This window comes from Artemia franciscana, chromosome 14, assembly GCF_032884065.1.
Source record: "Artemia franciscana chromosome 14, ASM3288406v1, whole genome shotgun sequence".
Taxonomy (NCBI): domain Eukaryota; kingdom Metazoa; phylum Arthropoda; class Branchiopoda; order Anostraca; family Artemiidae; genus Artemia; species Artemia franciscana.
The window spans coordinates 33,566,590-33,581,360 of NC_088876.1; the positions used below are offsets into that span (position 1 = coordinate 33,566,590).

The 14,771-nt window shown below is 33.9% G+C and overlaps 1 protein-coding gene and 1 long non-coding RNA gene across 3 annotated transcripts; one reads left to right on the plus strand and one right to left on the minus strand.

Moving 5' to 3' along the window:
- Nucleotides 1-58: 58 nt before the first annotated feature.
- On the minus strand, nucleotides 59-8,959 carry LOC136035616 (uncharacterized). Of its 2 annotated transcripts, none has more exons than XR_010619483.1 (2): nucleotides 8,853-8,959; nucleotides 59-4,807 (listed from the first exon to the last, which is right to left on the minus strand). It is a non-coding gene; the product is annotated as an uncharacterized LOC136035616 (long non-coding RNA). The 2 variants fall into 2 exon arrangements; XR_010619482.1 differs by having other exon boundaries at nucleotides 8,833-8,956.
- Nucleotide 8,960: 1 nt separating this feature from the next.
- Nucleotides 8,961-14,771, plus strand: LOC136035615 (LYR motif-containing protein 1-like). Its single transcript, XM_065717502.1, has 3 exons — nucleotides 8,961-9,081; nucleotides 12,065-12,277; nucleotides 14,596-14,771. Exons 2-3 carry the CDS (start codon nucleotides 12,070-12,072, stop codon nucleotides 14,739-14,741), a joined length of 354 nt encoding a protein of 117 aa, XP_065573574.1. The 5' UTR covers nucleotides 8,961-9,081; nucleotides 12,065-12,069; the 3' UTR covers nucleotides 14,742-14,771.

A 14,771-nucleotide genomic window follows, 5' to 3' on the forward strand; every position in this document is an offset into this window, starting at 1 on the left:
GGCTGGGTGTGTAAATAATAGGACATACACAAAACAAAACCTCTCGTCACAATAATAGTAATAATAGCAAAATCAATTTAATTAACAAAAAACAATAAAAACAAAATCCTAGAAAATGAGGAATAAAAGAAAGGAAGGGAGAAAAGAAATGCTGAGCAGGAGGGCCATGGTAGGCCTTCCTATCGCGGAGACAAAGCAAAACATGTAAAGAAAAAAATTATAACTTTATAAATTTCCATCATTAAAAGTAAATAAAAAAATGTTAAAAAAACAATATTTAATAATGCTTTTTTTAATACAGCTAAGATTTTCGTCATAGATCAAACTGAGTTTTACCATCAGCTTATATTTATTAGCAATGAATGGCATTAAGTGCCTAAGTGCAAACCTTGACCTTTCATATCTTATAAAAGAAATTCGGTATAATTCCGCCCACCGACGAGCCAAACAAGGGGGCAAAATCAACAAAGATTTATTGTAGAAATAATTTTTAGGATTTTGAATTTGAAAATGCCATATGAAAATATTTAAATAACGAATAATTTTTAAATCAGAATTTTTTTGTTTCAGATGTATTTTCAAGTTTTGATGGTCGATATATGAAAATTCCAAGTATTCTTACTACCCTGTTTTGTAGCACTTGTAATTATTTTAAATGCGTCCGAAAGGCACTAACATAAACGATTGAAAAGTAATTCAAATGCGAAGCAATTAAAGAGTGGTAAATTATTCTTAGTATGGAAAATGGAAAAAATATTTTTCACAGGGTGCATTGACCCAATATTTTGAAAAAGTTCAACCCTTAAATAATCAATGTGATCCCGAAAAGACAGCAATGGATCAAGAAAAACTCTTTAATAACAATAACACTGAATCCTACAAATGTTATTCTTACCAACCTGAAGCTTCAGACAAGAAATCAATTGAGAGGCACGTTCTGAAAGACAAAAACGCTAAATTCAGTTTTAGTAAAATTTGGTACTAGATTATTGGAAGTAAACCACCGATTAACTGAAGTAGCAGTTACAACCAAATTGATGTAGTTGAATACCTCACTTTAACAGATATAGTTGTGACATTTGCAAATAAATTAGCAAGACTAATATTCCCCTGCAAACTTGCAAACTTAATACAAATCAAAAATAAGAGCGGATCTAATACTGAATCCTGAGACTCACCAATATCATTAAGGTTTTTAAATTAGACAGTTTTTACTGACATCTATCGGAATTTTAAGTCCAAACAGGTATGATTTTACTAAGTCTAGTCCTATCCCTCTTATACCTCCATTTTCCATTTCGGCAGAAAGAGTTTCATGGTTTAATGCGTCAAATGCTTTCTGAACATCATAGGAAACAGTAGCCACATGAAAATCTTGCCCAAAACAAATATTTATTTCTAATAAAAGAGCTGAAACTGCGTTTTGTGTTATGACTTGCCCTAAATCCGAACTAGTATTCGGTTAAAAAAAATATTCAAATAATTAGAAACCCTTTCTTTTAAAATATTTTCAACACTTTAAATAAAGGCGATAAAATTGCAGTGGGACAATAATCATTTACATAAGATTTATCACCTTTTTAGTACAATAGAATTATTCGGACAATATTCCATCTACTAGGAAACATACCTGAACTGATACATAAATACATGAGTAAATGGTTCAAAAATAACTCCAGGAATATTTTTCAATTTTTTTTTTTGATAGTCCATTATATCCCACTGCATTATCAGTTTTAATATTTTTAATAGCCTTATGAAATCCTGCAAGACTAACTAGGGCCAAAAATATGCTCGTTCCTTCAGAGGAAGGGAAATAATGTTTATGCATCCTGTAAGAAGAAAAATCTATTTCAGTAAAAATGATAGATAGCCCAACGCCAATAAAATAATCACTAAACATATTAGCAACAGCTTGCGGTCCTCGAACATCTTCACTATTAATGTCATATAATACCTCAGGATGCGATAATTGCTTATTTCGTCCAATTTTATCCTTGGTCAAACCCCAAGTTTTCCGGGGAGAATCGAAATTTGAAATGAATCTTATAATTAGCTCTTTCGCTTTCTCTAAGAGTCCTTACCAACGGGTTTTTATAATTTTTAAAACATATTATATTTGCTTCTCTTGGTTTCTTCATTTTGATTTTATATAAACGGTATTTTTCATTAATCAACCTCAGAAGGGACTCATTTACCCAACGTATTCTTGGAGTATTTCTCTTTCCCTTTGGAATTTCATATGGGCAAAATTTATCAAGCTTTAGAGACAACGTATCATCATACTTACCTAAAGATTGAATTGGATTCCTTTCATTAATTACTGAACTCGACAGAACGTCACCAAGCTCTTCTTTTATATTTAACAAATTTTATGCAAAAAGTCTCCAAACTTTGTTTGAATTTTTTTATTATACGGGAAATAAAGCGGAAAATCAGCCCTAATTATGCAACGATCAGGAATGACATATGTATTATCGGCGCTGTAAGGTGAAAAATATTATCAATTAGTGAAAATGACCTATCAGTTATCCTGGATGGAATAAAGCATACAGGGTTAAAACATACAAAACATACATAAAACATACAGGGTTTAATCCATGTGCAAATGGCCATTCCAATAACTGCACAGTGTTTCTATCCATTCTATTAGAAGGCTCATTATATTATTTTATACACTCATATACTCATCATATACTCATTATATTTAGCAGATACAAGGCTCATTAAATCAATAGTGAAAAAAGTAACCGCCAGTGCAACAGCACAAACACAGAAATAAACACACACCATAAAACCAAACATAAAAAATATAAACTATAAAAATAATATTAAATATTAAAAAATATATAAAATATAATAGATAATGAATACTAAATAATAGATAATGATCAAAAAAGAAGAAGAAATTAACCATATAAACAAAAAAGAAAGACAGAAGGAGACAAAATGATTGTTTTCCTATTTTAGTAATTAAAATAGATCAGTTCTTGAACCAGGTCTTCACCCAACTAATCCATCTAATTACTTAGGTTAAACAGCGTATACATACACACTCAACCGCAAAGAATAATCTATGGACAGGTTGTCGTGTCGTAAGTAAGTTTAACTCGTCATATACCAAATATTAAAAACAATAAATATGACGTGTAATTCAAGGCGACCACCAAACACAAGGGGTCATCAGGAGAATATTCTAACTTAGCGACCTCCATTCTCATAATCCAACCCATACAATCTGTATTTTTCTTCTTAACTTCATTATTTCATCACTACATGTTTTTATCTGTGATTTGAGGCAAGACGTATCATTTTCGAGCTTTCCAATTTTCAGTTCAGTATTATTCATCTTAATTTTAAGTAGCGAATGGTTTTTTCCAGATTATCAGCCCTTGCTGTAAGACTTCCTAATTTATTGTTAATATTATTTAGCTTACTACCGTTTTCTTTTACGATATCAAGAATTTGCTTCAAGTCTGCAACTAGTATTGATAATTCTGGCTTCGAGCTGGAGCTATCCTCTGAGGTGTCTAATGTACTACTTATACCTTCTTGTCTAGGGTTTTTCTTTTATGTCCCATTATGTACTAATAAATTTGATATATTTCCAACTATCCTTGAGATAACATTTTCACATTAATTTACACACAGAGGTCTTAAATGCATCTTACTCTGATGAGAGCATTGAATTAGCAGAAGAATAGGCTGAGTTTTAGATTTTGGATGGCCTATCTAAACTTCAATATGGCCGACTATTATTAGAATCTTGGAAGCTACTGTAATGATAATGGTTAAGCATGGCTCTGAAACGTCAGCGCTTCGAGAGGTTGGGAAAGAGAAGCAGGATGATTTACAGAGGAGACACAGGAATCGTCGGATGGTGGCCAAGGTGGTCATTCAATGAATGACCATCGTTTTGAAGTGAAGATAGCTAAGACACATTATAACTAGAACTAAGAAGAAGGCTATGACTATCAGCCGAATAGCGTTGTTTGGAAATCTAGCTGAGACAAAACAAAAAGTATGCTGTCCTTGATTGTAAAAGAACTAAAGCAAGTTGGAACTCTATGGGAAAGAGAAAAAGACAAATATTTGAACATGTGTAAATGGAAGAACAGCATGTGCATCTGTGTTGCTCCCGTGCTCTAAATTAGTTATAAAATGAATTGATTACAGTAGTGGTACCTAAGTTATTTCTTCATTTGCCTTAGTTACTTTTTCTGCTATAGACCTCACCTGCTTTGTACTGTTCCAAAAAAATTCCCATTTTTGCCAAAATAAAATTTACCACAGGAAGATATAGAAGGTTTTTCCCCTACATAATTTACACATTAAACAAATAAATCGTCTCCCCTTTTTTAACTCTTTGTGTAAAGCTTATTTCGCTAATTTTTGTATTCTTTTTGTATAATCTTTTTATTATGAGATTTCTTAAAAATCTTTGCCCCTTTGCTAAAGCAAAAAGAAAAATTAAAAGCTATGCCAATATCTCTCCCTTGTCATTTATACCACTTCCGCCGTTTACTCCTTCTTTGTATTTTCACTAAATGCTTTACTTTATTTATAAATTTCACTAGCTTTCATTGTTTTTAATCTTTTCACATGGTGACTTGAGTATCTGTCTTTCTTGTTGAATCTTTTTTTCGTTTTTTTTTGTGGTGCTGAAAATGTTGTGCACTCAGCCCATTTGGACTTGTGATACTTATTTCTTGGAATTGTCTTACCTATGAAACTATTCAGTATTTACCTCCAATATATTGCCCAAATTGCTAGTAGGTCTAGATTGTTAACAGTCAGTTTCATCATCCTGAAATGCATACAAAATCAGGTGACCACAATTCAAATCGTCTTTTAATGCTTTTTTAAACGCCTCTTGATCCCAGATGTTGAGAGGGTTTAATTGGTTATTAATCGGTTTAAAAGTTGTGGAGAGCCTTTAGGCATGCTTTATTGTCAGTTAAGATACATATATCTTTTCTTGTATTTCCTATTTCCAACAGTCTTCCAGCTACCCGCTCTGTTCAGAACATTTCAGCCTGAAAAACTGTAGCAAATTTTCCTAGGTGACAACAGATTACCTCCTTGTTCACATCAGGAGTATTCTGACATATTACTACACCTGTATCTGATTTTCCATCAAACCGTGAATAATCAGCATAACATATTATCGCGTTACTTTGGTGAAGCAGCTCTGTCTCCCTCTTCACTTCATTCTTATTCTTTGTGACAATTTGGAATTGTCACTCTGGGTTTATTCTTGGTATAATAGGCTGCCAAAACACAATGTTGGCTTTGAGAACTTACGTTTAATTGTTTTGTTCTGTTTTGTTTGAGTGAATTTATCATCTCACTTCATTTTATTTGTCAGTCCTGGTTGAACTTTGTTGAAGTAAGGATGCTAGGGCTGCTTTAAAAAAGTTTTTTTCAAAAATATGATTAGTTTTAATTCCCACATTTTATTGCAAGTTCAGATATATATATATATATATATATATATATATATATATATATATATATATATATATATATATATATATATATATATATATATATATATATATATATATATATATATTCTTTCTTGTTGTGCTGAAGACGGCCCTTGGACAAATGGCCGAAATATCCACTGAATTGACCTCTCTACTTGGTATGGTGTCTGAAAGACAGAAGCACCAGTTGGGAAAGGGAGTATAGTTGCCCCCCTAGATTAAAAACAATTGTATCTTCATTAAGAAAAATGAAGGAAATTCCATTCTCCCCTACACTTTCACAAATAGGCGCCCCTGAACAAAGGCAGGTTATCCTTGACAACCCATCTGTGTATCCCATCCTCTTCAAGGCAACTTTAACAGACACAATTCTAGAGAGAAAACCAAGGCAAATTATTAACTTGTGACACACCAGATCCCAGGTCCAGATTGGCCTGTAACTAAGGCTGTATCCATTATTTTTTTTTTGGGGGGGGATACTAGAACAACTTTCAAAAATGCAACAAAATTTGTTTATATGTATTTAGGTTACTTTTTGATTAGCTGAAAAAAATCAAGAAGTAGTTCTCTACTCCAAGGACACAGCCATGGCTGAGACCAAGAAAAATATCATTAAAAAAAAATTAGTGCCTACTTACCAGCTGATATGTCAGAATGGTGAGGTATGGCAAGAGGTAGTTCAGATACTTGTCTTCAGAGACCAGACATACTTGGTTTTGCCAATAAAAGGGATTAAGGAAGACAGAAAAGGGATTAAGGAACTTGGAATTTGACAATCCTAACCTACTTTTGTAATTCTTTTGGATTGAAAAATACAATCATTATTAACACACAAGGGGGGGGGATTTTCTGCAAGGGGAGAGAATTTTCAGAGGGAACTTTTCAGGTAAATAATAGTTGACTGTTGGATTTTTTGGGAGCAATTGTTCAAATACTTTCAAGTTCAAAAATATGACTGTTATTACTATACAGGGGTGGGGGGGGGGGAAACAAAATTTTAAAAAACAAAATATTCCCCCCCCCGGCCCCTTGCACCCAAATTGACACCACTGGATAAATGGGCTTTATTTGACTAGATAATTCTTATTTATTTCTAAAGCACTAATATTTTTAAAGGTTCCAAATGTATCCATACCTTTCTAATTAATATTTCTTAATGTAATATACTGTTTCTAAACTGTTTTATATTTCTTAATCAGTACTTGACCTTCTTTCTTCCAAAATATTTATGAAATAATTGGGTAATTACTTCAAAAGTACAGTAACAAAGTGGGAGCTGTGCTCTAGATGTCAAGGTGCTAAATTTGAAGATAAACCTATTCATTAAAAAAATTGTTTTAATTTGTATTAAATATATTTTAATTCAGTAGCCTATATTAAGGTTATTATATTAATTTCCATTAACTATTATTATTTGATATTAATATGATACTAATTTTATTATACTGCACATATTTTAATTACAATCAAATGTATTTAACTTACATTAAAAAATATTTTAAAAAAATTTACAAAATTGTAAAAAAAACTTTATCTATTCTAAACAAGTGAGCTTGAGGCCAGCTTAGCTGTATGATTTTGTAGTGAAAATTGACAATTGTTTTTAATCAAGGAACACATTACTATAGACATACAATCATAAAAGTGAATATAGGAGAAAGAAATCCATTCAATGCTTGTTCAAAGAATCTGTAAAAAAAATTTTGGCCCCAAAATGGAGTTTTTGTGACTAAGCTCTCTGCCAAGACAAATATTCTGACTCCACCAGTAAGCTTGATATTTGGTTAACACCCTATGCAAGAGAGAGAGGGAGGAAGAAAGGAATAAAGAAAGAGAAAGCAGGGAAAAGAGAGAGAACAAAAAGAGGGGAGAGAGAGAATGTAATTTGCTAGCTATCCTGGACTTTTGTTTATCCATTCAAGTCCTATTCATGCATACATACTTACATAAAAGCAAGATCTTTTAAGGGGAAAAAAGTGACAGGCAAGTTATTAAGAAAACAATTCTTGTTTCATAACAGCCTATATAGAATAATCCTAGTTACCATATTTATAGGGGGAGAGCCTTTAACTTCACTATTTTCCTTGCATTTCTTGTTTTTCAATCAAATATTTGTGCATATTTTCTCAGTCTTGAAAATCATTTACTAACAAACACTCAAATGCCATCTAACTAATCTAATGTAATCTATCATAATGTATTTTACCAACAATTCCTACTAGTCTACATAATATGCAGAATAGTTGCCATGCAGACCTGCTATTTTTTAACCCCCTCTCCCCCCCAATGTGCAAATATACAGCCCAAATTTGGATAAAACTTTACTTTCATCACAAGCTATTTTGGACATAAAGCAGCCCTGGAAGCCAGGAAAGTATTCAGTACAGTTCTGTTGTTGATGTATAACACATGGCTAGCAACTATTGAAGTCATATTATCTGAAGTTGTATGTGAGTAAGAAAATAAAAATTATTGTCAAATAATTGTCTTTGTATATGAGTCAAGGTATCAGGTAAAGTTTATCTTGTCTATTGGATCATTCCCAAGGGAATCTGCACAACTCAGGAGACCTAAACACCACAGTAATGATTCTGTCTCCAAGGTTATAGGGAGTCATTTATAGAGCCCTCTTGGTCTATATCCCTTAGCTACCCTGCTCTCATGTTTAGATTTGAACATCCCATACCTCAAGTAAATATTAAGCCTTAAAGACCAAGAAAAGTTCTAGTTACCTTGTAGTAATAAAACCCCAACAATCTGCCCTTAAATAAACTCCCTGTAACATTATTTTCCAAAGAACCCCCCCCCCCTCTATAACAAATTCTAGAAGTGCATCTATTTTGTAGCTTTCTGAAATCCCCCTTCAACAAACTAAAAATGCATAAAGTGGGCGATAGCCAAAAGTCAATCAGCTTGAATTTTACTACAAATTTAATCTTGAAAAGAAAAAGTGTTTGAACACTTGTGACAAAACTAAACATTTACCAAATTCTTTTCTACCTTTAAGTAGTTGAAATATTTTACCCCCCCCATATGTGCAAATATATAGCCAAAATTGTATTCCATTTATTACCTTACCTTAAATTACCTGAAATCGCATTTGCCAGCAAGATAAGGTGGTAGACCTATTAGGCTGAACATAGCCTAACTAGAACTTAAATTATTTGAAAATGGAAAATGCAATCAAATTGGCACTTACTTTTCAGAATTTTGCTACGAAAAATTGCAAAACAGTAAAGGAATTGAAGATAAAGATTCTCCCCCAGCAAAATATGTTTACTAGGATTATTCTCCATTGGCTATTATGAAGTAGGCCTAGACTAAGAATCGTTTTTTGATGTACTTGACTGCTCTTAGACTCACACCACTTCAAGAATAAAATATTTCTTCTAAGTAGAAGAGGATAACAGTCAGTCCACTTTCTATTGTAGTAGACTTGTTGAAGATTCCTAGGATCGAAATTTCTGCACGCTCATGTAATTTAAATTTTTCGCCTAACAAGTAAATCCTTGGATTTCTAGGAGCGAGAGTGCATCTGTTACATACTTGATTAAAATTTTTGTTTCTAATTATAAGTGTTATAAATTTATTTGTAAGTATGATCATTTGATTATTGATTGAATTCGTTATAGCAAAAAATCTTTAAATAGATCTAAATAATCAAATTGGACTTAGTTCGCTAGAAGGATTTAGAACGCTACCTGTTCTTGAAAACTAGGCTACTGGGAAAATTGCGATGGCGGGCAAATTATTATGCTGCTTTCACATTGGCGAAGTAGTTATGTCAAATTGGCTTACTTGTGACCGTAATTTCTAAGATTGTTTCTTATTTATGGTCTATTTGACCAGGTTGTTTCACCATTTTACCAGCTTAAGTTGCGTACTTTGTAGGAAGCAAATTACTTTGCATAATGAGTTACGGACAGTCTTTAGGCTGAGATACTCTTGACCGAATTTTAAAAATAACAACAGTTTGTTTTTAGGAGAAAGGGGATGCGCTGATTAATTCTTAGTTTAGTGATTGGGAAGTGACCCTTTTAGTCCTCAGTTCTAAGGGCTATGAATAGACATTTGATTCACCCAACAGAAAGGCAGCTAAAATTTCTGTCTTGGTATTGGATACCAGAGAAGCACATAAGATCGCATCGTATGTAAATAATATTTATGCGGTTAAGGTAAGAAGTGAGGTTAGCAGTTGGAGACGTATGACACCAGGTGTGAAGCAGGGTTGTTTGCTGTCCCTCTTTATTATCTTGATGGATTTTGCCCTAAAGAACGCAGCTAAAGCTGTGGTAGAACTACTACTACTACTAGTAACTCATCACAGCGCCAAGCCGCCAAAGGCCAAAGCAGCCACGCACGCTCCTCCTCCAACCCAATTTATTCAAGGCCTCCCTCTTTACATCCTCCTAGGAAGTGCCTATTTCCTTTAGATCTTTATTTATAACATCCTCCCATTCCCTTACGAGAACAACCTGCTTTCTGTTTAGCCCAAATGGATGGCTAAAAAGGACAATCTGTCATCTTTCATCCGTAGAGCGTGGCCTAGCCATCTCAACCTTTCTCTTTTTTATAGTCCTAGAAAGTGAGATTAAACCTCACTTTTCGTACAACCTACTGTTTGAAATACGGTCAGTTAGCCGGGTACCCAGAACAATCCATAGGAAATTTCTCCAGAAAGCGTCTAGTAAGTTTTCATCCGCTTTTCGGAGCGTTCATGCTTCAGAGCCATATTTGGCCACTGTCATTACTGTAGCTTCCAATATTCTAATCTTGGTTTGCAGACTTTTCTTCCTATTCTTCCAAACTTTTTTTAACTGTGAAAAAATACCCTAAGCTTTGGCTATTCTACTTTTAGCATCTCCACTGCTCCCACCATCTTTACTAATAGTACTGCCAAGGTAAGTGAAGCTGCCCACTTACCATGGGTATAACATAGAATCAAATCGGAAAGGTAAACTTCAGACTGCACATAAAAAATTGAAACTAGTGTCAAAAAAACTAAGCAGCTTTTCACGTATAAATAAGGTTAAAGATATAGTACATAGTACGATGCAGAACGATCCAGACATAGTAAGATGCAGAACTAATGTTTGGGGGGCACCAATGAAAAGCTGGCTCCCCCATCAGTGTTTTTTGCCCCTCCAACCCCATAGTTAGTGCACTATTTGACCTCCTGGGGGTGCCTTCCCCCAAAACCACCCCCTGGATCCATTCCTAATACCAAGTAACAAGAATATAAATTCACTTACGTAAGTGAAAAATTCACTTACCTGAATGGTAATATTAACAAAAAATATGTAATACAAGAGGAATTGTCTGAGGATAGTCCTCAGTGATGTTTTGACCAACCGTATATCATGCAATAAACTTCACGAGGAAGTATAGTTCGATTTTACTTTCTTGCCCTGTAAGAAAAAAAAATGAAGATTGATTGTTCACATATTGCAGATGAATGACATACTGCCAATGATTATGCTTTTTGACAATTCATCTGGAGTCATACAAAAATCTTGAAGCCAAATGGAGTGGGAAGAGTTCATAACTAGGCGAGACGAAGTAGAGTGAAGCTTTGAACAGGCTGAAATAAGAAAACGCGTTTATTTATTTTGGTCCCAAGTGGTTTGGTGCTGCAATGAGTTTTTATTAGCGCAGTAGTCGTAGAAACGTAAATTTTTCATTGCCTTTCAAAAATTTCATCTTTAGAATTCATATTGACATTCAAGAGAAAGCATATCAAAAGCTTGAAATTTTTGAAATTATTTGTAACATATATATCCATAGTAGAATACTGCCACTAGGTCAGCCAAGACACAAATTTCTTAAACCCACATAGACAGCAAGAAGTCCTTTGGACCTTTAGTTGAATGCAGCCTTTGCGCAAGCCTGGGCTCATTTTGGTCACGACATGGTTTTCCACACTTGGCGATCAGCTCCAACAAGAGCCGACATCCTGCAGAAGTAATCCCATGCTCTGACTCATTCCATGTTCCTGCAAAAAGGCATGGAATCAGAGTCTTTAATTTGGGAAGGGCAGCGGTACTAGGAGGGAAAAGTCGGACATCACCCCTCAATGTAGAATCATACTAAAAATAAGTCGATTAAGTCCAGGTTTGCTATTGACGTAACATGACACAACAGAAATTTTAAACTTAATGTTTCAATAGGAACTTTAAAGGTACTGTTAAGTCTTCTTCTGTTAAGTTTCAATTTTGCTCATAACTTTCATTTAAAAATAATGATTATAATTATTGTCAGTCAAAGTCCCAATTTAATGTCAATCAAATAATCTGATCAGTCAACTTTTGCCTTGGTCCTGCAGTATGTTGCTTTTATCATAATAACATAGGATTTGAACTGGGTTCAAAGCCTGGGTCCTGTATTACTAAGCTGAAATGAAACCTACAGCGTCACCACAGAACATCTTCTTCTTTTAAGTTTCAATTTCGCTTAAAACTTTCATTTAAAGACAATGATTATTTTTATTGTCTGTCAAATTGTCAATCAAATTGACAATTTGTTGTCAATCAAAATATCTGATCAGTCACCTTTATATCATTCATTTTTTCTTATAGGTAAAATGTCGATTCGAAGGGATGTACTAGGCTTATACAGAAGAGTAATTGGCTTAAGCAAAAGTTGGACTGCTAAGGATCCAGCGGATACCGCCCAAGAACAAAATTATATTCGAGATGAAGCTAGAAAGCTATTCAGAAAAAACAAAAATGAAGAACGAGAAAAGGAAATATTAGATCTAATACATGAAGGAGAAGCAAGGATAGAAATGGGTAAATTTATTTACTTTGTTTATTTGGATATTTGAAAAGAGAATGGGCTATTTCCTTTATTAGACATCTGAATGTGTCAGGAGGTCGAATTCATGAATGAAAACCAACGGTTTAACAAAGCTGTATTTTCATTTAAAAATGCGGCGAATGTATTTTCATTCACATTTGTGGCGAATGCCACACTATTGGGAGGGCTGGGGGTGTAAGGCCTCCCTCCAGTTGACGCCACTGATAGCGTTTAAATACATAGAAGGAATTCAATACAGCGGTTTAAAAAAATTACCCTGTCAACAACCATGATCTATATCTCTTAAAAGTTTATGTTAAAAGTCAATGAGGTAAACAAAGTAATTTGATTGTTTCTTCATAGATAACAAGCAATATTCCAACGGAACTTGAACGAAGGTAGCTGGACAAACCATTTTTTTTTAATTATTATTGTTATTTTTTAGGCGGGAACCAGACGATGAGCTGTCTTACCTGGTACCAATGGATTTTAAATCCATTTTTTAAAGCGGTTTTTCAAAAATATGTGGCATAAACCACGAAGAAGTAATTTTGGTTCGTTTTAAGTTGCAACTTCGCTCTCTACTTTAATCACAAAACCTTTTTTTAAATTGATATATCTTGGGGCCTATTCATACTTAGCTTTTACTACTGCTAAGACCGAGAAAATTTGCAAACCTGTTTTATCTTATTTTAGTCATCGTATTTGAGCTAATTTTTGGACCATTTTTAGAACAACTAATACAGATACCCCAGACTATACCCTGTAACCCGTTTGTTAATAATAAAAAAATAACACCAATTTCATGTGGTGATTTTAAAGATTTTGGTTGATCGGAGTTATAAGAGACCGGAGATCAGAATATTCTTATTGGTGTGCTATATGAAATTCGTTATTGGCTTGTTCATTTTTTCCCCAATAGCAAAGTAAGAAGCTATTGTGGTCAGTTTGAAGAGTTATCTGTCATCAAAAGACGTTCCCTCGAGCTGTTTGATCACACCTTGCGTCGCGCCAGAGGCACGATATTTCAGAAGGTCCTCATCTGCGAGTCAGTACCTCCCTGGAGACGGCAGCCGGTAGGACAGAAGAAAATTCTTTAGCAAAAACTCAGAGTACCTTTAAACTGGAGGTTTTTGAAGCCATGGTCAGAGATTGGATAGGGACTGACTGAAGATTGTCGTGGATACTTTACGTCGCCCTTTACTGAAATCACAAAATGGACGTAACAAAACAGAAATAGAAACATATAAACCCTTAAGCGGCCTTCAGAAAATAAAGGAATCATTTTTAAAGCTCTCAATAGATTTTTTTTTTTTTTTACCGGCCATGAAATCACTAACTTTTACGGCGCGATTTTAACTCTCTAAAAAGTTGAAGAAAGCTCAGTTTTCAGCACCTCAGAATTAGGATTTTAAACCATAAAGATTATTATAATACCCTTTTCATTCTTCCCAGCCTTTCCATTCCGAAAATGGCACTCAAAGTGCAATTTTCTAGTTACATATGGTATTTTAAGATGGCTTTATCAAATTTATAAAAAGTTGGTTAGGTTTAAAAATTGGATTTAAAATGAGCCTTTAAACAGCTCTTTTTGATGTTTCAGTGGTCCACCTAGCCGTCGCGTTCCAGAAATGACACCCAAATTGTCCTTTTAAGGTGCCATATGGCACTTTATGATGGCGTTATAAATGAGTGCTTGATCAGCTCTTTACGATGTTCCAGTGTCCGGCTAGCGACGAAAAAGAAAACAGAAAAAAAGAAGATAAATCAGTGCTGTATAGAGTTTTCAACAGGCGATTTCAGTGTTTTACTTTTAGTTTTGCTCCGACGCCAGTTTTGAGGGGCTTCAGGCTCTTTTTAAAAATCCGGTCAATTTGTTTTCATAATAACCTCCTATTATTAAAACTAATCAAAATAATAGTTACGATTCTTGAATCAGCTACAAATTGCATTATAATCTCACTAGACAATTTTTTAACGCATTTCTAAACCTTTGATTACTACGGAGTGTTTTTTGCTTGACGCTATGTTATAGTTGTCATTACGACTATGATACTTGAGTGCATAGTTTCTAAAGTCTAATTTGTTTTATTTTCAAGGCTTTTCATTTTCAGCATTTCTAAAATCTAATTGATAATGTTTTTGGAAAAATATAAACTCTAGAACCAATCCAAAAATTAATCGAAATTTGCCGAAGGTTTCTTTATTTGTTAAATGTACAATCCAAATAGAAAGAAATAATGGAGTATTTAATTAAAAATAGCTATGCTTCGAAAGAATCTGAACAATAAAATACTAATTTCTCTTTTAGCCCTTCACTATCGTAATCCCTACCCTCGCCCGGTGAATCTACCACCGAAGTCATACTCAAAGAAAGAAGGGAAAGCAGGGCGCGCAATTGAACAAAAGAAGAAGAAATCCAGACCAATTTATCTGAAATCAATTGATGATATATAGTTTTTAATTAAAGTAGCTCATATTTCTCTC

Bases quoted from the DNA above. Each gene is read 5' to 3' on its own strand.
- LOC136035615 (XM_065717502.1), top strand. From the start codon at position 12,070: ATGTCGATTCGAAGGGATGTACTAGGCTTATACAGAAGAGTAATTGGC. The intron at 12,278-14,595 runs GTAAATTTATTT...TTTCTCTTTTAG, and splicing joins AGAAGCAAGGATAGAAATGG to CCCTTCACTATCGTAATCCC.